The sequence below is a fragment of the Pelophylax lessonae genome (assembly GCF_965119305.1).
Source record: "Pelophylax lessonae genome assembly, chromosome: 8".
Taxonomy (NCBI): Eukaryota; Metazoa; Chordata; class Amphibia; order Anura; family Ranidae; genus Pelophylax; species Pelophylax lessonae.
The window spans coordinates 276,462,412-276,488,045 of record NC_138775.1 but is presented as its reverse complement, the minus strand read 5'-3'; the positions used below and the strand labels follow the sequence as shown (position 1 = coordinate 276,488,045).

At 41.5% G+C, this 25,634-nt stretch overlaps 1 protein-coding gene across 1 annotated transcript in view; it reads left to right on the top strand.

Annotated features, from left to right (window-relative positions):
- Window positions 1–25,634, top strand: part of LEPR (leptin receptor) — a 180,888-nt gene that overhangs the window by 130,162 nt on the left and 25,092 nt on the right. Inside the window, exons 7-13 of the mRNA XM_082264988.1 lie at window positions 4,464–4,602; window positions 5,816–6,109; window positions 13,327–13,444; window positions 16,525–16,724; window positions 22,259–22,407; window positions 24,370–24,523; window positions 24,620–24,702. Of these exons, the coding sequence (XP_082121114.1) occupies window positions 4,464–4,602; window positions 5,816–6,109; window positions 13,327–13,444; window positions 16,525–16,724; window positions 22,259–22,407; window positions 24,370–24,523; window positions 24,620–24,702 (1,137 nt within the window). The remainder of the gene's footprint in view (window positions 1–4,463; window positions 4,603–5,815; window positions 6,110–13,326; window positions 13,445–16,524; window positions 16,725–22,258; window positions 22,408–24,369; window positions 24,524–24,619; window positions 24,703–25,634) is intronic.

The window sequence follows — 25,634 nt, the reverse complement described above, 5'->3', positions numbered from 1 at the left end:
GCGTGGCAGTGAATGTCAGGCATTTCCTAAAGGACAGAATTGTTACAGCAGATATGCACCCTTCTGAATCTTTAATGTGAATGGCTTAAGGAGCTTCTATATTATTCGCAATTCTGTCTCCCATAGGCTGATCCCTCCAGTCCTATCCTACTTGTAAACAGATCCCTATGTAGAGGTACTGTAGACCCTTCTTAGAGGTTGGAAATTAACAACTTGCCGTCTGCTCACTCGAGCACTACTGCGGCAAAGTGGTTCGTTATCGTCTGGCGACGTAGACCTACGTCGCCAGACACTCCCCTTTCTCGGCGGCACGTGCGCGCCGCCGGAGGCTCGCTCCCGCTGTATTCAGTCACAGCGGGAGATGGGCCAGGGGAGGAGCAGTGGCGATCGCCGCTGCTCTTCCCCGATCGTCGGGGAATCGAGTGTGGAGATCCGCCTGCTTGTGTAAACACAAGCGGGCGGATCTCCTAAGTGACAGGCAGGGTCAGATTGCAGGGTTCAGCATAGTTGAATCCTCGATCTGTCCCTGTGTCACTCAGTCACCTCCCCCCACACACGTCAGTAAGCACCAGGCATACATTAACCCCTCCTTCTCCAATAAAATTAACCCCTTCCCTGCCAGTGTCATTTTTACAGTAACAGTGCATATATATAGCACTGATTACTGCAGAAATGTCACTGGTACCCCCAAAAGTGTCAAAAATGTCAGTCAATGGTCCGATCTGTCCGCCGTAATGTCGCAGTCCCGCAAAAAAAATCGCAGATCGCCGCCATTACGCGTTAAAGAAAAAAACACCAAAAATGACAGAAATCTTTCCCTTTGTTAGTAAACGCAATAACTTTTGCGCAAACCAATCAAAATACGCTTATTGTGATTTTTTTTACCAAACATAGGTAGCAGAAAACAAATTGGCCAAAAATTTAAAAAAAATTAGATTTTTACATTTTTTTGGGGGGAATTTCATATAAAAAAATGTGAAAAATATTATTTTTTCAAAATAAACACTCTTTTTTTGTTTATAGCGCAAAAAGTAAAAATCGCACAGGTGATCAAATACCACCAAAAGAAAGCTCTGTTTGTGGGGGAAAAAAAAAACGTAAATTTCGTTTCGGTACGGCGTGGCACGACCGCGCAATTGTCAGTTAAAGTCGCACAGTGCCGAATCGCAAAAAGTGGCCCAGACTTAAGACAGCAAAATCCTCCAGTGGTAAAGTGGTTAAATGTTGGAACTCTGTCCTGTCTGTGTGCTCTGCCTCGACTGTAAAATGGGGAAGAAGGTATACCCCTTTACAGAGGACAGACAGCAGTACCTTTTTGTCCAGAGCATCATTAACACAGCAAATGTGTCTATGATAGTGATGCCTAATGTGTTTGCTAAATTGTGTAGTAGCCCAATAGTGTACATTGTACAGCACAGTGTTCCAAAAAATACAATGCACCTTTCCGCATCTTTGATGTGAATGGGTTAAATAGCTTTTATACTGTTAAAAGTAAGTTTCCCCTAAGCTGATCCCTCCAAGCCTATCCTACTGGTAAACAGACCCCTGTGTAGTGGTACATGCTTCTTATAGGTCAGAAGTGAAAAGTTGGAGACTGCACTGCTGTCCTGTCTGTGTGCTCTGTCTTGACTATAAAACAAGGAAGAAGATATCCCCCTTTACAGAGGACAGACAGCAGGACCTTTTTGCTCGGAGCATTAGCAACATAGCAAATATGTCTACGACATTGATGCCGAATGTGTTGGCTAAATTGCTTGTAATACAATGCTCGACTTTCTAAAGCACTGTGTTCCAAAAAAATACTTACACCTTTCTGAATCTTCGGTGTGAATGGCTTAAGGTGATCCTATACTGTTTGCGAATATGTCTCGCAGATGCTGTTCCCTCCAGGCCTAGCCTACTTCCCTGTGTGGAGGTGTGTAGCACATCCCCCGTAGGAGCGGCTGGTGAATAGGGACCCCCCACCCTGCAAAGCCAGGCACAACAAATTTTTCACAGGCTCTCTGAGACAGGAAACAGTATTTGCAGCTTTGTTTTTGTATTTTATTTAGGGGTTTATAACTTGAATGGGGATAGCAGTATTATGGGATGCCCACTTGACTGGAACAACATCTCTTCAGGGACACGTCAACTTTATAGACTCTCTATATACACTCCTCTTCCTCCAGCACATCACGTGCTTGCAGAAACACTCAGACCCAGCAGGAGACTGTTTAGGGGGGATCTGACAAGGCCAGATTGAGCAAAAGCCTTGTACAGGCAGGGACTGTGGTCCCCTTTGGTATGTAGAAAAAGTCCTAGTGTCACACTATCTTCCTGTGGCTACTGATCCCAGTACCACCTCTTCAGGCATGCCAGCCCACCTGACTGCAGATGCCCCTTTCATTAGCCCTCCTGGCTAATCTTCCACAGTCCTCCCGGATGGATTCTCCAGCCATCCCAGACTGTCTCACTCACCAGCCCTCTCAGGCTGTCTCTCAGTCCTCCCAGACTTTGTCTCTCACCAGCCACCTGGCGGACTTCTCCCTCGAGATCTCCTGGACTTGCTCGCTAGCTTCTGCTGTCCTCACTCTTGCTCCCATGCCTCTGGACAGGACTCCTCCTTGTATTTTTAGAGGATCCCTGTAGCACCAGAGACCCAGGCCCAAGATCACCCCCCCGACAAGGGGGTTACACTTAAGGGCCCCTGACAGCCTCCTCAGCACTCCATCTCCAGCTTCCACCGCAACTCCACTCTGCACTTGCTGGCTTGACCCAAAGTATTTAAGAGGTGCCCTCCCCCAGCCAGCCAATTTGGCCAAGGATTGGTTGGGGCCCTCATCAATAATCCAGGCAGCTCCTCTTAACCTCCCTCCCATTCTTCTGGAAGTTTCTCCAAAGTTCCAGCAAGCAGGGGGAGATACCAGAGATGCTGCCTAATGAGTCATCCAGCCTCCCTGAGTCACTCACCCTGACCCAGATTCAAAAAACAGGCTTGGACTGCCAGCCAAGCCAAACTATTTACCTACATTACAAAAACCTATGTACATTTCCTAGCACTGTACACTAGAGGGTGCTACAGGTGCATGCTTCTTATAGGTCAGAAATGAAATGTTGAAACTCTGCACTGCTGTGTCCTGTCTGTGTGCGTGTCTCTCAACTATAAAACAGGGAAGAAGGTGTACGCCTTTATAAAGCGCAGACAGCAGGACCTCTTAGAACAGAGCATGTGAACGGTGCATGTTTTCAGTAAAACATGTGGTGGCAGCCAGGGCCGGGACAAGAGGCGGGCAGGAGGGGAAGCTGCCATGGGCACTGTGGTATCATGTGAGGTGGGGAGGGCGGTGCAGGGAGATGAGCGGGGAGGGGATTTGTGCTGAAAGGGGGAACTTGGAAAGACGGCATGGGGGTAAGTATTGTTCTAGGAAGGGAAATTTGGGTGGGGGGGTATGCTAAGAGTGGTGATTTAGGGGGGTTTGTGTTAGGAGGGTGGGTGGGGGGAAAAGATTTGTGCAAGGAGGGGGATTTGTGCTGGAAGGGGGATTTGCAATGAGGGGGGGAAGATGGGTACTGGAAGAGGAAATTTTATGGGTAGAGGATTTGTGCTAGAGGGCGATTTCTTTGGAGGGAGGCATTTGAGTTGGGGGGATGGGGAGGGGCAAAGATCTGTGCTTGGAGGGGTGATTTCAGTAGGGGGGCATATTTGTACTGGGAGGAGGGGGAATTTATGCTTAGGGGTAAGCATGCAGATTAGTGCTCAGTTTTTTTGGGGGAGGATGGTTTTTGCTGGCACAAATTGCTCATACATCTTTGGGGGCACAGTTTGGCATGGTCGCCCTGGGCGCTAGATGACCTTGTCCCAGCACTGGTGGAAGCTAGCATTTATGTGTATGTAAAGGTTTAACTGCAGAGTTAGGCAACCCCAATGATGATCACTCTCAGTCTGCTGGCACTTAGATTGTTGTCCTGTGGGCTGGAAAATCTCTGTGCAGGGTGAAGCTGAGGTGCCCATTGTTGTACCTGAACCCAGAATTACCCGATGAAAAGACATTGGCACCAGTGAGGGAGGCTTATTGATGCCACCTTAGAGGTGAATATTAAAGAGTTAAGTTCTGCTTTAAACATGCCTCAGTGGGCTTTTAGCACTTCCCACAGCTTTTTGAAGGACTGCTTGCAGCTTGTTTCAATTGTCAGCCAGCACTACTATTGGGATATGTGTTTAACACACCTTCACCAGAAATTTTTTTTTTTTTTTCTAAAATGCATTAACAAAGCTGTTTGAAACTTGCTGAAATTTTATAAATAATAATTTTATAAAAGCTCAGAGAATCTTGATGTATACAATATTTTCAATGATACATGCTGATTGGTTGCTGTGGGCTACTGCACTTTGCACATTACCATTGCACTTTGCATGTACTGAATCAGCTTTTAAGTGTTTAAATTTGATTTTGCTGAAAAACTAACAAATTATTCCTTAACAGACCAAACTATTCACAGAGGAAACCTTCATCATCCTTGATGTGGCAGAGTCATGCTCTCCGTTGGTGTTTGAAGTGCGTTGCCGGAGAAGCCCCGGAGTCTGGAGTGACTGGAGTCATCCTATAGTCTTTAATACACAAGGTTTGTAATGCAAGTACGGTAAATATCTGGGGTTCTTGTATAAATACAGGCAGTTTACACGATTAACCACTGCATTAATTTAACAGACAATTGCGCAGGCGTGCAGGGCTGTACCCAAAAAAATGTATGTCCTTTTTTCCCCCACAAATAGAGCTTTCTTTTGGTGGTATTTAATCACCTTTTATTTTTTGCACTATAAAAAAAAAAAAAGAGCAACAATTCTGAAAAAAAAAAAACAATATTTTTCACTTTCTGTGTAGCACCCTCCTAGATATGTGATAGGTAAAAGCCTAGTTTTTGGCTTTAGCAATTAGGGCCCTTTCACCCATGGAGTCCATCAGACGGACTCTGTTTTTCTCAGCGGGGGATCGATCTGCCGATCCCCCATTGAGCAGGAGGATGACAGCTGTTCTCCGCGCTGTATGTGGAGACACAGCTGTCAGGTCCCCGTACATCTCTATGGGGGAATCGGATGGGAACCGACCGTCTGTCCGTTCTCATCCGATCCAATCCACTGGACGGATGGAAAATAGGGTTTCCATCCATCCAGATTTGACAGATCGGATCGGATGTCAGCGGACATGTCTCCGCTGATATCCAATGCCCCATAGAGATGCATGGGGTGACCGTTCAGATCCACCAAAAAAACTGACAGGCAGATCTGAACGGTCCATCTGTGTGAAAGGGGCCTTAATCTACCACATAGGCGTGCGCACGGGGTGTGCCAGGTGTGCCCGGGCACACCCTAATCACCGGTGTCTGTTAGTGTAGTGCCGACTGTCTCCCGAGATCTCCATCTTTGGCACTGAGGGTAGTGAGATACTCGGTGGAGAGGTGGCTGTGCTGTTGGCTGTCATGTCTCCCCTCCCGCTGGCACCCCCCCCCTACTATCACAGTTTTCCACCCGGGGGCTGCCGTGAAATGCTGCATCCAAGTAGTGTGTAGCCTGCGCTGCCTGTGAAACAGGTTCACATTCAGCAGATAGTGAGGCTTGCCAGAGCCGCTCAGTGTGTGTGACACTGTCAGGTAATGTTACTGCTTGCAGGGAGCAAGACCAGCTGTAAAAACTCAGCGGTGATGTCGGGGGTGTGCGCAAGTAGCTGGTCTTACCTAGGGCGCAAAGTAGTCTAGCACCGGCCCTGGATGTAATCCAAGTCTTGACAGCTACAGAAACCTTTGATATTCCTCACCCTGCTATTATATTTTCTTGTAGGTGGCTTCTACTTCCCACAGAAGGTTCTTATTGGAAGCGGCTCCATCTTCTCCATTTTCTGTATGTTCTGCCACAACAACCAGAAAGTTCTATCAAGTAGGATCACCTGGGGCATGCACCTGGCCGAGGAGATCCCGCCACACCAATATACAGCCGTCAGCAATTATGTTGGGAAAGTTGCATTAAAAAATCTAAACCCGACAAAACCGAAAGGGAAGTTCCAGTATGACGCCTTGTACTGCTGTGTAGACGATATCGGGTGTCAGCTTCGCTATGCCGAAATTTATGTCATAGGTGAGAATTTTCTGTCGGGTTCCTGAATTATCTGTGCTCACAATAGACCTGTTAGTTTAACTTCTATAGTGGGGAAGATACTGGACAGTTTAACCGCTTGCCGACCGCCGCACGACTATTAACGGCGGCGGTCAGCCCCTCACAGGCAAAGCGGCGTAGGTCTACGTCGCTAGCCTGTGAGGCTCTAGGGAGCGAGCGCGCGCCGCCGGAGGCGCGCTCCCGCTCCGTCACAGACCCCCCCGCGCGTGTGCCCGGCGGACCCGATTATCCGCCGGGCACTCGCGATCGTCCGTTACACCGGGAGAAAGGCAGGCGGCTAATGTAAATAAAGCCTCCTGTCATTCTTCCCTGTGTAAGAATGGAGATCATACGGTTCTGCTATGTAGGACCGTTGATCTCTGTTCTTACACTAGTAGCCACAGCCAATAGAATCACACCCTCAGGGGACACACTTAACCCCTCCCTCTCAAATAAAGTTAACCCATTCACTGCCAGTGTAATTTTTACAGTAACAGTGCATATGTATAGCACTGATTACTGTAGTAATGTCACTGGTACCCCCAAAAGTGTCAAAAATGTCAGTCAAGGGTCCGATCTGTCCACCACAATGTCGCAGTCCCGCAAAAAAAATTGCAGATTGCCGCCATTACTCGTTAAAAACAAAAAAACAACAAAAATGACAAAAATCTTTCCCTTAGTTAGTAAACGCGATAACTTTTGCGCAAACCAATCAAAATACGCTTTTTGCGATTTTTTTTTTACCAAACATATGTAGCATAAAACAAATTGGCCTAAAATGTTAAAAAATGTTGATTTTTACATTTTTTTGTGGAAATTTCATATAAAAAATTTGAAAAATATTGTTATTTTTGCAAAATTGTCGCTCTTTTTTTGATTATAGCGCATGATCAAAAAATCGCACAGGTGATCAAATACCACCAAAAGAAAGCTCTGTTTTTGGGAAAAAAAGGACGTCAAATTCGTTTACGTACAGCGTCGCACGACCACGCAATTGTCCGTTAAAGTCACGCAGTGCCGAATCGCAAAATAGGCCCTGGTCAGGAAGGGGGTAAAATCTTTCGGGGATTAAGTGGTTAATAAAAGACCACATAGATGAGTTCTTGCTGGAAAGAAATATTTTAAGCAACGTGCATACTTAACAGCATAGGTTCATGAAAGACAGAAGTTGTCAGACAAATCTGATTTCTTTTTATGAAGAGGTAAGTAAAACCTTGGACAAAGGAGTGGCTGTGGGTTAATGTGCAAGGTCCAGTCTACAGGCTTGGAAAGATCTGTTTGTAAATGGATAGAAAACTGCCTAAAAGATAGAAATCAGAGAGTAGTGATTAATGATTCTTGACTCTTGAAAAGTCTAAGGTTATCAGTGGTGTACCGCAAGGTTCAGTGCTGAGACCAGGGCTTTGTTTCAGTGGGAATGCGCAGTTCTGGCACCTCCAGGGGGTGCTGGAGGGTCTACTGATGCTGGCTGCTGGGGGGATCTATTGTTGCTGGAGGGGAATCTATTTTTGCATGGCAATCTATTGTTGTTGGTGGAGGATCATTTGATACTGAGGGTTAATTGTTTCTGGTAGGGGTCTACTGTTTAGGGAGGGGTCTACTGTTGCTGGCTGATAGAGAGTCTGTTGATGCTGGGGGGGGGGTCTATTTCTTATTGATTGCTTCTGGGGGGGGGTCTATTTTTGCTGGCTGTGGGAGATCTATTTTATTGCTTTTCTTGTTTTCATAACCTAATTCCATACATTCCAATACGAAATTATAATTGGCTCTATATTCTCTAAAAGGGGCTGTACTGGAAGCTGGATAGGGGGTGGAACCAAGGGTCAGTGATCGGAGGTTGGTAGGGGGCGGAGACACAAAGTAGAGTTCCTGCACCTATTCTGTGAGAAAAAAAGCCCTGGTTGGGACCCTTACTTTTTAATATATTTATAAATGATGTAAGGTGTGGGATTAAAAGTACAATTTTAGTCTTTGCAGATGACACCAAGCTTTGCAGTGGAATAACTTCCTTACAGGATGTCTCCTACTTACAAGACGACCTCAATGCACTGTTTCATTGAGCAACTATGTGGCAAATTAGGTTTAATGTTGATAAATGTAAAGTTCTGCACTTGGGGGCTAAGAATATGCATGCATCATACATACTAGGGGTAGTAGAATTGGGGGAATCAATGGTGGAGAAGGATCTGGGTGTTCTGGTAGATCATAAGCTTAATAATGGCATGCAATGCCAAGCTGCGGTTTCCAAAACAAGCAAAGTCTTGTTTTAGGACAGGCATGGACTCCAGAGAGAGAGATATCGTTTTGCCCCTGAACAAATCATTAGTAAGACCTCATCTGGAATACACAGTTCAGTTTTGGACACCAGTTCTCAAAAAGGATATCGGGGAACTGGAGAAAGTTCAGAGAAGGGCAACCAAGCTGATAAGAGGCATGGAGGAGCTCAGCTATGAGGAAATATTAGAGGAACTGATTTTTTTTTCTCTTGAGAAGAGATTAAGGGGGGATATGATCAACATGTATAAATACATAAGGGGTCCATATAGTGAACTTGGTGTTGAGATATTCACTTTAAGGTCATCACAGAGGACAAGGGGACACTCTTTATGTCTAGAGGAAAAGAGATTTAGTCTCCAAATACGGAAAGGTTTCTTCACAGTAAGAGCTGTGAAAATGTGGAATAGACTCCCTCCAGAGGTGGTTCTGGCTAGCTTACTAGATTGCTTTAAAAAAAAGGCCTGGATTCTTTCCTAGCTATACATAATATAAATGGGTACTAATATTTATAGGTAAAGTTGATCCAGGGAATATCCGATAGCCTCTCGGGGTATCAGGAAGGACATTTTTTTATTCTTTAGTGTCTTCGCTTAAAAGTTATATATAATGTTTGGAGGTTCTACGTAATTTTCTAGCAAAAAAATACTGATTTTAACTTGCAAACCACAAAAGTCAGAAAAAGCTTGAGTGATTAACCACTTTAGCCCCGCTCACATGGAGGCTACTGCGGCAAAGTGCCGCGATCCCGTCCAGCGACGTAGACCTACGTCGCTGGACTCCGCCCATTGTGGGCGGCGCTCGCGCGCCGCCGGAGGCTCGCTCCCGCTGTGTTCATTCACAGCGGGAGTCGGGCAAGGGGAGGAGCAGCGACGATTGCCGCTGCTCTGCCCCGATCGTCGGGGATCGAGTCTGGAGATCCGCCCGCTGTGTGTAAACACAGCGGGCGGATCTCCATAGTGACAGGGACTGACAGATCGGAGTGTTCAGCATAGCTGGACATCCGATCTGTCCTTCTGTCACACAGTCACCTCCCCCCCACATGTCAGTAAGAACCAGGCATACATTAACCCCTCCCTCTCCAATAAAATTAACCCCTTCCCTGCCAGTGTCATTTTTACAGTAACAGTGCATATATATAGCACTGATTACTGTAGAAATGTCACTGGTACCCCCAAAAGTGTCAAAAATGTCAGTCAAGGGTCCGATCTGTCTGCCGCAATGTCGCAGTCCCGCAAAAAAAATCGCAGATCACCGCCATTACGCGTTAAAAAAAACCCACCAAAAATGACAGAAATCTTTCCCTTAGTTAGTAAACGCAATAACTTTTGCGCAAACCAATCAAAATACGCTTATTGCGATTTTTTTTTACTAAACATAGGTAGCAGAAAACAAATTGGCCAAAAATTTAAAAACAATTTGATTTTTACATTTTTTTGGGGGGGGAATTTCATATAAAAAAATGTGAAAAATATTGTTATTTTTTCAAAATAAACGTTTTTTTTTTGTTTATAGTGCAAAAAGTAAAAATCGCACAGGTGATCAAATACCACCAAAGAAAGCTCTGTTTGTGGGAATAAAAGGACGTAAATTTCGTTTGGGTACGGCGTCGCACGACCGCACACTTGTCAGTTAAAGTCGCACAGCGCCGAATCGCAAAAAGTGGCCTGGACGGAAGACAGCAAAATCCTCCGGTGGTAAAGTGGTTAAAGTGGAGTTCCACCCAAAAGTGGAACTTCCACTCATCTGCTACCCCCCCCCCCCAGGTGCCACATATGGCACCTTTCAGGGGGGAACGGGTACCTGTTTTTGACAGGTACCCTTTCATACTTCCCGGGAGACAGCGCCGTCCCTCGGTAGTTCTGTCCCATTTCTCCTTCCCCCGCCGCCGAGCCAATGAGAATACGCAGCGCGCTTCGAGAATGCGCAGTAGGGAACCGGCTGTGAAGCTGAAAGGCTTCATTGCCGGTTTCCCTTAGAATGAATGGCAGTGGCAGCACCCGGTAGCCGATCCGAAAATCGGCTGGGGTGCCGACATCGCAGGCTCCCTGGACAGGTAAGTGTCTATATATTAAAAGTCAGCAGCTACAGTATTTTTTTTTTTTTATCACAGTTGGATAAAAAAAAAATTTAATATTCCTGTTCAGTAGATCACCAGCTCATTGATACCATTGTTCAGTAGATTCCCAGCTTATTGGTACCCTTGTTCAGCAGATTCCGTGCTCAAGTAGTAAGCCCCAGCTCTGCTGATCCCCTACTCTGCTGATCCCCAGGTTTGCTGATCCTCCTCTCTTTGGTCCCTGCTCATCTCCCACTATATTGCTCCCACGCTGTGCACCATATGTGACATTGCCAGCTTCTCCTGATGCAGTCCCCCAGCTCTGCTGATCCTCTGCCACTCAGTCCTCTCTCTCCGAGCCCCATTCACCTTCTGCTATAGTGTTGTCGTGTTGCACACAATGTGTGCCGTCTGTTAGTTGCTCTGCTCCAGTCCGGACCACCGCTCACCTTCCTGCTGCTCCTCGCTGAATACCAGATGTGTCGTCTACCCCAGACACTCCCAGAATATATACACATGAACCCGGAAGTGACTGCTGATGACGTCTGTCCGGTTCGCTTGTTGGTTTCCAAGTATATCCTGGGATATCTCATATCTGCAGTACCTATAAAACTTCAGGTGCCGTAAGCGAATGTTGTCTTAAACATTTAAGGACCGGGCCTATTTCTGACACTTGTTGTTTACAAGTTAAAATCAGTATTTTTTTGCTAGAAAATCACTTAAAACCCCCAAACATTATATAACATTTTTTTTTTTTTTTTGCAGAGTCCTTAGAGAATAAAATGGAGATTGTTGCAATACTTTATGTCACACCGTATTTGCGCGGCGATCTTACAAGCACAATTGTTTTGGAAAAAATATACTTTTTTGAATTAAAAATAAAAGACAAAAAAGTAGATAGCCCAATTTTTTGTACAATGTGAAAGATGATATTACAGCAAGTAAATAGATACCCAACATGACAGGCTGTAAAATTGCGCACGCTCGTAGAATGGCGACCAACTTTGTTACTTCAAAATCTCCATAGGCGACCAGAGTTGTATAAAGTACTCAAAACCCATACTTGAGTAAAAGTACTCAATCAAAAAGTGAATTGAGTAGAAGTGGAAGTGCTCAATTAAAAAGTGACTTGAGTAGAAGTACTAAAGTATTCAACATTTTTTGTACTTAAGTATTGCAAGTAGTTTTTTTAAAAATTTTGCTACTCAAGTACTGAAAGTAAAAGTACAAGTACTGTGTTATGTAGTTATTAAAGAAAGAATTTAAAAGTTTGAACATCATATTGTTTTTTATTATTTCAAATGCAGCTTTTATTTATACATACAGTAGCATTTATTTTCGTATGCGCTGATAATACACATGTTTTGAGCTTCATGAAACCTGCCATCTACTGTTCTGACAGTGGTAATTTTTATAATTGTAACGAGTAACTATGCAGCACAAAAAAAATATCTGAGTAGAAGTATTGAAATCATTGAAAAAATGTAGTGAAGTAAAAGTGGAAGTAGGAGAAAAAAATTATACTCCAGGAAAGTACAGATACCGCCTTTCCGTACTTAAGTACAGTAGTGAAGTAGTTCTACTTAGTTACTATACATCTCTGTAGGCGACGCTTTAAACGTTTTTACAGGTTACTAGCTTAGAGTTACAGAGGAGGTCTAGTATTAGAATTATTGCTCTCACTCTGACAATCATGGAGATACATCACATGTGTGGTTTGAACACCATTTACCTATAAGGGTGCGACTTGCGTATGCGCAAACTCGGAGGGAAGGGACGGTTTAAAAAATGTTTTTTTTTCTTATTTATTTTACTTTTTATTTTTTCTATTGTCCTTGATTGGGCACAGCGTTGTATGACTGAGTAAATATCATTCAAAGTGTGAGAGCGCTGAAAGCTGAAAATTGGTCTGGGCAGGAAGGGGGTGTAACTGCTCTGTATGGAAGTGGTTAAAAGCAATTAAAAAAAAAAAAAATGTAATTTGAAAAAATAAATAATTTGGCCTTAAGGTAGTTGGGGGGAAGCGGCGTTTGATGTCACTCCAGTCCTCCAAGGGCATAGAGTCGAGTTGGGGCCATCTTGTCCTCACTCGACTTCCTGACCATCAGCACAGGGGATCAGTTTGTTTTCCCCGCTACCGACGGCTCTGGTAAGCGGGGAAAATGACCCGGGGGGGGGGGGCACCTCTCCCACCACCCAATAAAGTGATCCCGTGGCGAATCTGCCGCTGGGACCAATTTATTTAAAGCAGATCGCCTGCCGTGTAAAAAAATACCGGGGTTATGGAAGCTATATGCTGCCATAACTCCGGTATTTAATGTCAAAGTACCAACGTAAATATGCGGTGGACGTTCCGTAAGTGGAGGATTTAAAGAAGTTTTGAAGCACCAAGAAAGAGACATGCAGTCTAATTCTTGAAACGAAGCAAACTAAACGCAATGTGTGAACAGGACTGTAAGCTAACCATTTTATTTTGTGATGGGGGCTTTGATTGGCATTCAGAGAGCTTTAAAAAAGCGTGTTCAGTGCCACATTTTAAAGTGTAAACAAGCCCTTAGTGCAGTGATGGCGAACCTTGGCACCCCAGATGTTTTGGAGCGACATTTCCCATGATGCTCAACTACACTGCAGAGTACATGAGCATCGCGGGAAATGTAGTTCCAAAACATCTGGGGTGCCAAGGTTCGCCATCCCTGCCTTAGAGTATCTAAGACCTATAAGAAGCCAGGGCCTGATTAAGCCCTTTAAACCTATAAAGCTGGTGTAGAACTATTTGCCCCAATAACTATTCTCTGCATGTCATGGTTGCTCTTTGGAATTCTTAATTCCTTCTCTACTAATATACTTTTCTTGGACTATTTGGCAGATCTTAATATAAGCATCACGTGCGAAACTGATGGAACGTTCACAAATATGACATGTAGGTGGAGTTCCAAGCACATTTTATCTCTGAAGGACAGCATCTGGACATTCCGATCCTACCAGTGAGTGGACAGCGGGAAGAGGTTGATTGTGTATGGATAATGGTTGGGTACCGGCTGTTCTTATAAACTGATCACATGTACTTTATGTCGATGGCTGCTCATCTCCAGAAGGATTCTGGGAAACCAGAGTCTCTGGTTATATGGTGCATTCCATCCTAAATCGGGTTGAGCAGGCAGTCGTTTTTAGCCTCTCAGGGAAAGCAAAACATGCCTGGTTAAGGGGGGGTCTTTTAGTAACATTCCAAAACATAAATTCATTCCTGACATGTCACAGTATCCAACAACAATATCATTGATCGGAAAAATTCTACCGTTTCATTATGAAATAAACATCCATGAGCTCCAATCCAGTGACTTTGCCTAGGCTGAAATTATGTCATCCCTCTGCTGCAGGCAGGAGGAAGCATTTCCTCAATTTTCCCCCCCAGTGCCCAGACTGCAACAATGTAACTTTGTCGCAAGTCATAAGGCGTGAGAAGGATGGAACAAGGCATATATATATATACACACACAGTATCTCACAAAAGTGAGTACCCCCTCACATTTTTGTAAATATTTTATTTTCATGTGACAACACCGAGGAAATGACACTTTTGCTACAATGTAAAGTAGTGAGTGTACAGCTTGTATAACAGTGTAAATTTGCTGTCCCCTCAAAATAACTCAACACACAGCCATTAAATCGCTGGCAACAAAAGTGAGTACACCCCTAAGTAAAAAATGTCCAAATTGGGCCCAAAGTGTCAATATTTTGTGTGGCCACCATAATTTTCCAGCACTGCCCTACCCCTCTTGGGCATGGAGTTCACCAGAGCTTCACAGGTTGCCACTGGAGTCCTCTTCCACTCCTCCATGACATCACGGAGCTGGTGGATGTTAGAGACCTTGCGCTCCTCCACCTTCCATTTGAGGATGCCCCACAGATGCTCAATAGGCTTTAGGTCTGGAGACATGCTTGGCCAGTTCATCACCTTTACCCTCAGCTTCTTTAGCAAGTCAGTGGTCCTCTTGGAGGTGTGTTGGGGGTTGTTATGATGTTGGAATACTGCCCTGCGCTGAAGATAGTTCTTAATGACATTGGCTGTATGTTTGAGGTCAATGTCCTGCTGCAGAATAAGTATGGGGCCAATCACACACCTCCCTGATAGTATGAGATGATGGATAAGTAGCTACCTGTATTTCCCAGCATTGAGGAGACCATTGGTCCTGACCAAATCTGCAACTCTATTTGCAGAAATGCCCCAAACTTGCAGGGAACCTCCACCATGCTTCACAGTTGCCCGCAGAAACATATAATTGTACCGCTCTCAGTCCTTCACCAACAAACTGCCTCTACAGCCAAATATTTCACATTTTGACTCATCAATCCAGAGCACCCACTGCCAATTTTCTGCACCCCATTTCCTATTTTTTGGTGTATAGTTGAGTCACTTAGCTTTGTTTCCATGTCGGAGGTATGGTGGCTTTTTTGCCGCAATTCTTCCATGAAGACACTTCCGGCCAGACTTCTCCAGACAGTAGATAGGTGTACCTGGGGCCCACTGGTTTCCACCAGTTCTGTGCTGATGGCACTGCTGGACTTCTTGCCATGTAGAAGGGAAGTAAGCATGATGTGACTTTCATCTGCTGCGTTAAGTTTCCTTGGCTGACTACTGTGTCTATGGCGCTCAACATTGCCCGTTTCTTTGTGCCTCTTCAAAAGAGCTTGAATGGCACATCTTGAAACCCCAGTCTGATTTAGAATCTTTGCCTGGGAAAGACCTTGCTGATGCAATATAACTACCTTGTGTCTTGTTGCTGTGCTCAGTCTTGCCATGTTGTATGGCCTGTGACATGAAACTGACTTCCACAACCTCACCTAAGTAGCAGAGTTTGGCTGTTCCTCACCCAGTTTTAAGCCTCCTACACACAGGGGAGGACTGGGCCAGGGGACAGGGGGGGCAATTGCCCCCTGGGTCGCTCTAATGTCCTGTAAAAATGCTGCACCTCTTCCGCCACAGACATGCCTTAAGGATCCCTGGTGAAGAGAAGTAAAAAGTCTCTGCCACTTACCTACTGAGGGCGTGATGAAGACAAGGACAGAGCGCAGGCCTCCCTCCCCAGCATGGATGGTGTAAACTGTCTGAGCAGGGGCCAGTTCCATGCCTCACTTGAGATTCTCCTCTCCTGGCCAGTCCCAACTGAGCTGTCCCAGCTCCCCCCACCCGCCCCCTGCTGGCCAGGTTGGGAACCGGATTCTGCTGGTGAGTAGAGAGTACCTGGAGCAGGACTTCAGCCTGGAATGGGAGTCAGGAGAAGGACAAAAAGAGGGAGAGTGGGAGGGGGGGGGGGGGGAGTCACTGCACCATGGGCCTCTGGTTTGTACTTGCCCCTGCTGAAAGTTACAAGTCTGCCCCTGCCTACACAGCTGTTTCAGTAAATGACTGCGTTTCAGCCTACATATGAAATTATTGATCATAGCACCTGCTTGATATAATTAGTTAGTCACACACCTGACTCTAATCCTGCAAAAATCCCTGTACAAAGTGTGCAAGTGTAAGAATTGATGCTATTTCAAAAATATGTATTTTAATTGTTTATTTTTATCAATTTAGAAAATGGAAAGTTAGACAGAAGATAAATCCAAATCAAACCACTTTGGCTTCAAACCAGCATCAATTCTGGTTTGAAGCCAAAGGGTAGTCACACCAAATATTGATTTGATTTGGGTTTATCCTTCATTCACTAACTTAAAATTTTCTAAATTGATAAAAATAAACAATTAAAATATATATTTTTGAAAGCATCCTTACTTTACAGCATTTCTTCACACCTGTCTGAAACTTTTGCGGAGTGTGATCCACTCTATTCCCAATGAATGAATAACATCTGACCTAGAGGGAAAATAGCCTAAAAACATTAAATTTTGCCCCCATTCGCACAGAACAAATGTACATGCAGTTTGACAGGACCGACAGCTCTGATATATATATATATATATATATATATATATATATATATATATATATATTTATATATATTTATTTTATTTTTTTTCACAAATGCACAAATAAGTGATATTCTTCAACTTTTTTTTATAGGGATTTGAGTTACTGTATTGAGACGGATATAAGATACGGCGACTCTGCTGAGAAAAGCTGCACATTGCAGGAGGACGGATTTTACAAATGTGTTTTTAGCACAATTAAAGCCATATTCAGTTACACCATGTGGGTGGAAATACAACATCCTCTGGGGCGGCTACAGTCTATACCTGTCTGCGTCATTCCCAGAGATGTAGGTAAGTGATGATTTCATTTGCTTTACACTGAATCGATACTCTTTGCAGAATGTACCCGAAGTCCAGCCATCTTGTCCTGTACACCCATCAGCTTCCAGGCCATGGGACCGCAGTGCGCATACACTACATTAGAAGGAAATATGTAGCCCTAGGATTTGTAATGCTCTAAATATGAATACATTTACCTTTTTATAAATTTTCTTTTTAATTAAAGGATAACTGTAATTATACAGAAATGTTTTTTTTTTTTTTGAAAATAGAAATACATTTTATTAAAAAACAATAAATGAACATCCTGATAAATGAATAGGTGTTAAGCTGAGATTACAAATGTATTCATCTAAAAAGAAATTAAGAAAAATTAAACAGGATAAACATTTTTTTAGGGAGAAAATTTGTGCCAATTTCTAAAACATTTTTGAAAAGTGGAAAAATTATTTTAAGTTCTCATACAAAAAAATATCTTTGTGCTTGTTGCCACCTGCTGGTGGGAAGTGGAAGCTCAACATAGCAGTTTTTTTTTTTAATACTAAGGCAGTGGTGGTCGATTTATTTGGTGTGGGGGGCCTCAAGCCTGGCCCTCAACATCATCAAAGGGCTGCACTTAAAATTTAGTGAATATTTAGTGTCAGACAGCAGACCCAACAGGATGTACTCAAAGACCATGGGCATGATACAAGAGATGGTCAGAGAGTGAAAACATGATAAAAGAGATGGTCAGAGACTGCAGACATGATACAAGAGATGGTCAGAGACTGCAGACATGCAACAAGAGATCATCAGAGACTGCGGTAGGGTTGCCACCTGTCCAGGATCCTGAAACCTGGCCACATTATTCAGAATGGACTTTGGCTCCCCAAGTAACCTAGTACCACAACTGCCAAGTGCAAACGTGTGTGCATGGGCCCCACCCCCATACATGGACAGGAGAGGAGAGAGGGCTTGGTCTGCTCCTCCTCCTCCTGACCCTACCTCTCTGTCTGTCCAGTGTCCGCCCACTCTTCAATCACTCTGTGCCTCAGGAAAGGGATTGTGGGCTGGATATTTTAAGCCCAGCAGCAAGCAGATACATTGTGGATGAAAGATATTGATGCATGAGCATCCATCCTTGGGTGAGTGAGCTCACCATCCACTGTATGTAACTGAAGTCTCCCCCTCCCCTTCACTTCACTCTCCTGCCTCCGAGCGAGTGAGTACACTAATGTAAGGGGGACCCAAATGTAAGGGGTGCTTTGTGGACTCTGATGTAAGGGGGCTTTGTGAACCCTGATTTAAGGGGGAATAATGGACATTCTAAAGTAAGCAGAGGCTTTGGTGAGCAGAAACCCCCTTACATCAGAATTCCCCTTTACACCAGAGTCCACAGCATTCGCCCTTAGTGGCTAAAGTGTTCGGGTTTGGTTTGAAGAAATACGGTGGCATCCCTAGACTGCGGACATGATACAAGAGATTGTCAGAGACTACAGACATGATACAAGAGATGGTTAGAGACTGCTGGCATGATACAAGAGATGGTCAGAGACTGCTGGCATGATACAAGAGATGGTCAGAGACTGCTGGCATGATACAAGAGATGGTCAGAGACTACAGACATGATACAGGAGATGGTCAGAGACTGCTGAAATGATACAAGAGATGGTCAGAGACTGCTGACATGATACAAGAGAGGGTCAGAGACTGTGGATATGGTACAGGAGATGGTCAGAGACTGCAGACATGATACAAGAGATGGTCAGAGAGTGCAGACATGATACAAGAGATGGTCAGAGACTGCAGACATGCTGCAGGAGGCTTTCAGAGACTGTGAACATGTTACAGGAGTTGTTGGAAACACGCTTCAGAAGACGGTATGAAAACTAGAGAGAAATTACATGAGACTCCTAGAGATCACTGCAAAAACAGGGAATAGGGAAAAAAGATTAGTGTTTGCAGGGGCCCCAAGGCACTAAGGGCTCTTTCACACTGGTGACAATGCCTAGCACCCTCTATAAAGTGGTCTGCAATGGATCACTTTCCAGAGGGAGGCATAGCAGCAGCTGCCAGGCGTCCAGGAGGTGATCCTACCACTTCCTGAATGTCTTTCTTGTTTTAATCTCAAAGAAAATTTTGTATTAAAATAACGCACTGCAACGACAAGGTAAGCATTTAGCTCATTGTTGAAAAATGCTTTTTTGTTACTTTAATGGGTGCATTTAACAGGAAGTGTAGTCTGATGAACTTTAGAAAGTAAGTAAAATTTGCTGCAGCAATGGCAAGTGTACAGCCCCTTCCGGCTGTAATGGTAGAATTTAGGTGAGCGGTTTGTAAGCTGGTTGAATTAGTTAGATAGGTGCTGTCCCCGCCATGGGGTAGGAGTTAATGCCTTTCCTGGTTCTTTGGTCTTTTCTGCGAGTTCTTCTCTCAGTTCGGCCCACTGGTCCTGTGTGATATAAAAGGGAAATTGTCCCAAATGTAGATTACAGAGACGGTGTACATTGTCACGGGGAACCGAGAGGTAACTGGAGAACAGTTGGTGTGCCAGTGTGCATGGTGTAATATCTAAGAGTAGAGGCCAGCCTGAAGGCCATCTATTCCCCCACAGCAGCCTCAGCCTTGTCCCAGGGCATTGATGAAGATGACACAAAGCAAAGATATCCATAGTCTAGTAAAGTGACCCTGTACAAGGTGCCCAGAAGAACTCAAACCCGGGGTAGGCCTCTCATGTGACCCTTGCTTGGCGCCCAAGGGGAGGGAAACTTGGAGGACATGACAAACCGCCAACTACCTACTAGACATGTGCAGACCAAAAAAACGTGTTTCTTTTCAGTTCATCATTTACATAAATTTGTTTAATACATTTAATTCTCTTTTTTATAGAATTAGTTTTGCATATTCTTATTTGGGTCGATTACATTTTTTATAATTCAAATGCCATTCGAATTGAATTCCATTAAAAATCTAATTTATTCTATTAGAAATTCGAATTTTGGAAGATGGTTATATTCTTTCTATTCCATTATATTCTATTGTTTTTTTCTATTCTAATCTTTTCTATTCTATTCTTTTCTTTTCTATTATATTATATTATATTATATTCTTTTCTATTCTATTTAAATTCAAATTTATTCTAACAGTTATATTTTTCTATTCTTTCTATTCTATTCTTTTCCATTCTATTATTTTATTTTTGTATTCTATTCTTTTCTATTTTATTCTATTATTTTATATCCTATTAGAATTTCAGAACATGGTTATATTCTTTCTATTTTATTTTATTATTTTCTATTTTTCATTATATTCCTTTATTTTCTATTCTGTTTTATTCTGTTCTTTTATTTTCTATTCTTTTTTGTTCTGTTTTACTCTAGTATATTATATACTATTTTTTTTTTCTATTCAATTCTTTTATTTTCAATTCTATTTTATTATCTTTGGAAATTCAAATTCAATTAGAAAACTATTCAAATTAGATTATCGTCTGAAATTTTGATTCATTATTTTGGATTTGTTTAAGTTCGTTACTATTGTAATTTGGACACATAATTTTCCAAAAACAAACAAGTGTCCAAATTTCGATTCGGAGCTAAACGAACCACACATGTCTATTACCTACTTTAAGGGTTGTGCATCAGTAAAACTAGGGCTCAACCTACTGTTTTTACCTCCACCTGACTGCCTGTGTGAAAGAACCAAGGTCTGCGAAACCCCTTAACAACCAAAATCTGTCCGAATAGTATCAACTTTTTAGATGACTACATTGCCTGCCATTTGTACATGTCTGTGTTAGGTCTGACTTGTCCCACGGCGCTCAATATTGGACATGTGCATTTCTTTTCATTCCAAATTGAAATTCGGACAAATTTTCCATTTTCGAATTACAATAGTACCAAATTTAAAAGAAAAGAAAAAATAACCAAAAGAATTCCGACGAAATTCGAATCGATTCAAATAGTTTTCAAATCAATTTTGAATAGTTTTCAAATTCGAAAAACTTTGAATTTGAAAAGTTTTCGAATTTGAATAGTTTTCGATTTGTTTTCCAATTCCCTAAGAAAATAAAATAGAATAGAAAGTAAAGGAGTATAATAGAAATAAAATAGAATAGAATAAAATAAAAAGAATATAACCATCTTCTGGAATTCAAATTTCAAATAGAATAAATTTGAATTTGAATACATATGAAAAAAATAGAATACAAAAGAATAGAATAGACTATAATAGAATAGAAAAGAAAATAATAAAAAAAAAGACAAACAAGAGAATAGAATAGAAAAAATAGAAAAGTAAAGAAAATAGAACAGAAAGAATATAACCGTTTCCCAAAACTCAAAAAGAACAGATTAGAAAATAACAGAATAGTATAGAAAAAAACAACAGACTAGAATGGAACAGAATAGAACGAATATAACCATCTTCAAATTCAAATTTTAAATAGAATAAATTAGAATTTGAACAGAATAGAAATGAAAAGAATAGAATAGAAAAAAATAGAACAGAATAAACATTCTATTTAGATTCAAATTGATTCTATTTAAATTTTGGGAAATGGTTATATTCTTTCTATTCTATTATATTTTTTCTATTCTATTCTTTTATATTCTTTTCTATTTTATGGTCTTTGGAAATTGAAAAAAAAATCGAAAACTTTTCAAATCCGAAAACTTTTCACATTTGAAAACTTTTCGACTTCGAAAATGTTTCCAATTCGAGTTTGAAAACTTATTCGAATTAGAAAAATATTAGAATTAGAATTTGGAAAATTTGAATCGATTCAAATACGAATAAACTGAAAACAAATCAAACAAATTAAACGCATTTAACTAGAAAAATTTGTACAAATTACGAATCGTAACGAAACAAATTTTTTTGTTCTGCACATGTCTACTCAATATTATCCTAATAAATCAATTTCTTTTCTTTTTTTTTTCTTTTAGAAATTCTTTTTATTACATTTTTTAGAAGAAAACAAAAAGAAACACATAAAACAATTAAGTGAGAGCACAACAATAGGCATCACATAAAAATAACTCCAAGGCTGAAATCTAAGCATAGTATTAAATATATATATATAAATATATATATTTTGTGTATATATATATATATATATATATATATATATATAATATGTTATATATATTATATAATATATATATATATATATAAACATATGATTATTATATTTATATAGATATATGTATATATTATATATATATATATATATATATATATATATATATATATATATAATATGTTATATATATATTATATAATATATATATATATAAACATATGATTATTATATTTATATAGATATATATTGAATTTAAGTCCTTACATAATGACAATATATTGGCTCCACATATCTATTACCAATCAAGTGTCATCAAATATGTCAACAGACCCAGATAAACAGTGCTTCACTCACCAAAATCAATTCCTTTTTATTGTGGAACTTTATGTGAAAAATAAAAATAGGAAGACACGTGCGCTGTTTGAAAAAAAAAAAAAAATCAGTTAAAACCGTTTAAGAAAATAAAATGTGTTTTTTTTTTTAGTGAAGCCATATGCTCCATCCAACATCCAGGCTGAGATGACAGTGGGCACGGGATATTTACTGGTAATGTGGACACGGCCGAGGTTCGCTGTCTTTGACTTGCACTACCAGGTTCGCTACCGCATAAAGAGGCAAGAAGGCGGATGGAAGGTACTGGTTTTCTTCTTATAGGAAGTATCATTTTGGGGACACAGTTGGGATATATTCAGAAGAAACAGTTGTAGTAGTAGTTGAGACAGATTTGTTGTCAGCTCGTATGAATGCAAAAATCTGGTGCAGCTCTGCATGAAAAACCAATTGGCTTCCAGGTTTTATTGCCAAAACCTAATTGAGCAAGCTGAAGTTAGAAGCTGATTGGCTACCATGCAGATCTGCACCAGATTTTTTACTCTCCAGTTTTAGTAAGTCAACCCCCGGTGTTTTGCAGATTAACTCCTCCAATGGTCAGAAGCAGCAATGCTCACACAAGAAGAATCTTCCTTTCAAAAAAGTTTTATTTAGAAATATTTAGAAGGAGATCTTTCCAGGCTTTTGAAGACTCATACAATTCCAAAATCCTGGCAGTGGTAATTTATAAATTGTTTGATTCTACACTGACTGGACAAATCGGCATCTGTATACACTGTATTTTCAAAAGTATTGGAATGCCTGCCTTTACACGCACATGAAATTTAATGGCATCCCAGTCTTAGTCCGTAGGGTTCAATATTGAGTTGACCCACCCTTTGCAGCTATAACAGCTACAACTCTTCTGGGAAAGCTGTCCACAAGGTTTAAGAGTGTGTCTATGGGAATGTTTGACCATTCTTCCAGAAGCGCATTTGTGAGGTCAGGCACTGATGTTGGAACTGAAGGCCTGGTATAGAGTCTCGGCTCTGGGAACACTCATCCATGTCTTTATGGACCTTGCTTTGTGCACTGGTGCGCATTTCATGTTGAAACAGGAAGGGGACATCCCTAAACGGTTCCCACAAAGTTGGGAGCATGAAATTGTCCAAAATGTCTTGGTATTCTGACACTTTAGGAGTTCCCTTCACAGGAACTAAGGGACCAAGCTCAACCCCTGAAAAACAACCCAACATAATCCCCCCTCCACCAAATGATTTGGACCAGTGCACAAAGCAAGGTCCATAAAGACATGGATGAGTGAATTTGGGGTAAAGGAACTTTAGTGGTCTGCACAGAATCCTGACCTCAACCCGACAGAACCTGTTTTGTGATGAATTAGAGCAGGGACTGCGAGGCAGGCCTTCTCGTCGAACATCAGTGCCTGACCTCACAAATGCGCTTCTGGAAGAATGGTCAAATATTCCCATAGACACACTCCTAAACCTTGTGGACAGCCTTCCCAGAAGAGTTGAAGCTGTTCTAGTTGCAAACGGTGGGCCAGCTCAATATTAACCCCTACCGACTAAGACTGGGATGCCATTAAAGTTCATGTGCGTGTGAAGGCAGGCGTCCCAATACTTTTAACAATAAAATGTATATATTAATTGACCTCAATAGATGTGCTCAGAACCTTTAAGAGGTAGGCTTATGTCAGATTCCAAAAATTCCCCTTTTGCATTTATCACAAATACATGGAATTGTTTTCTTGAATTTCCACACAGCCAGATACAGAGTTACTTTTAGGCTCCATTAACACTTGTGTGACTTGTCATGCAACTTTGAACATCAAAGTCACAAGACAGGTCACAGCCAATTCTTTTCAATTGCACCGGTTCACAGCAACTTTGAAAAGGTGCCTGCAATACTTTGATGCACCTTGTCATGTCACTTTGATCCAGAGAGTATAAAGTCAAGTCAAAGTCGCGCTCCAAAGTCATACTTGAATTCATGCAACTTTGGAGTTGCGCATTGTGATAGAAGTCTTAAGCAATTACAAATCAGATTTTAAGGATTTACACTGGACTATCCAGGTTAGACCCAAGCTTGACTAGTTATGACCCACAAGGAGATTAAACTGTGATTTTAGTTAGAGAAAGCAACAGGTCCAAGGAGCCAGTACTGTATCTGATCACAATACCTTCATATGAAGACATTAAATATTTTTTTCACAGTAGGCTCTCAGTGTTACATGAAACATACAAAACAATCCAATACATTTTCCAGGTTCTAGATATATATATTAATGAATCGATCATCATAGAAGAAGTGGACGCCTGTGAATCATACTCTGTTCAAGTCCGCTGTAGAGGTTTGAATGTATCAGGGTACTGGAGTGACTGGAGTGATCCTATTAGTCTAACCATCAAGGATATCAGAGGTAGTATGATTTCTTTATTTACTAAGGAGGGTTAAAAAGGTGGAATTTCAAATAATGAAATATAATAAGTAATAAATACATTTACGTATGTTTCAGCACCTGTAAAGGGGCCCGAATTTTGGAGAATTGTGCAAAATAATCATCTACAGAAGGGAGACAATATTACATTAATATGGCAGGTAAGCACACAAAGATGATGTATATGAAAAGTAGGAACAATAATTGGCTGTTATTTTGGAATATTGGTCAAATATTAGTGATGCACCAGATCACCGTAAAGCTTCTCTCAAGTGTTCATTACAAACCATACAATCCGCCTTTTAAAAATAGCCAGAGATGGAGGTGTACTTGACAGGGTGAGAAGAATCACCTTGCTTCCTGTTTCTTTTGCTGTCTCATTAGGCTGCACAATGGGAATGGCCCTTGTAATGTCATAAGCTCCTGATAAATAGGTTTCATCCTCAGTGATATAGGTCCAGTCATTCAGATGCCTGCTTTTATAGTTTATCTCACTAAGGCTACAAGTTCCTAATTAATTGGGAAGCTCATTTTCTCTGTGACTATTGCTAAACCCAATAAATGGAAGCTTTCTTACAGGCAATATGGGGTCATTTTTTTTTACATATATACACTATGAAATTGTTCATATATATACTTTTGATATTATGAATTACAGATAAGATGTGGTGTCCACAATTCTTTCTATTTTTGCATACAATATGTGGCTTTTAGTTACAGATTAGGTGGGGTGTCATGTTTTTCTCCAACTGTTCCCAGCCAACATCAGTTTTGCATGGCAGCTTGTTTAGGGGACCAAACAATGGCTCTTGTTCTAAATCTTGTTCTTTAAAATAACGGGACGGCCATGGGTACGTGCACAAGGCCTTTTTTATGTCTTTTTACTGAAAACTGGTCCTGCGATTTTTCTCATTTCCAAACACTTTTTCTAATTCTTTGATCACAAAATGATTAAATGGGTCTAAACAAACTTCCACCAACAGTTTTGATAATTTCATGGTTTGGATAAAACGTTACAATGATCCATCTGGTTTCTGTGAATAAAATCTGATTTAATGTGGCTGAAAGTGCGGTATCAATTGATCTTTTACAG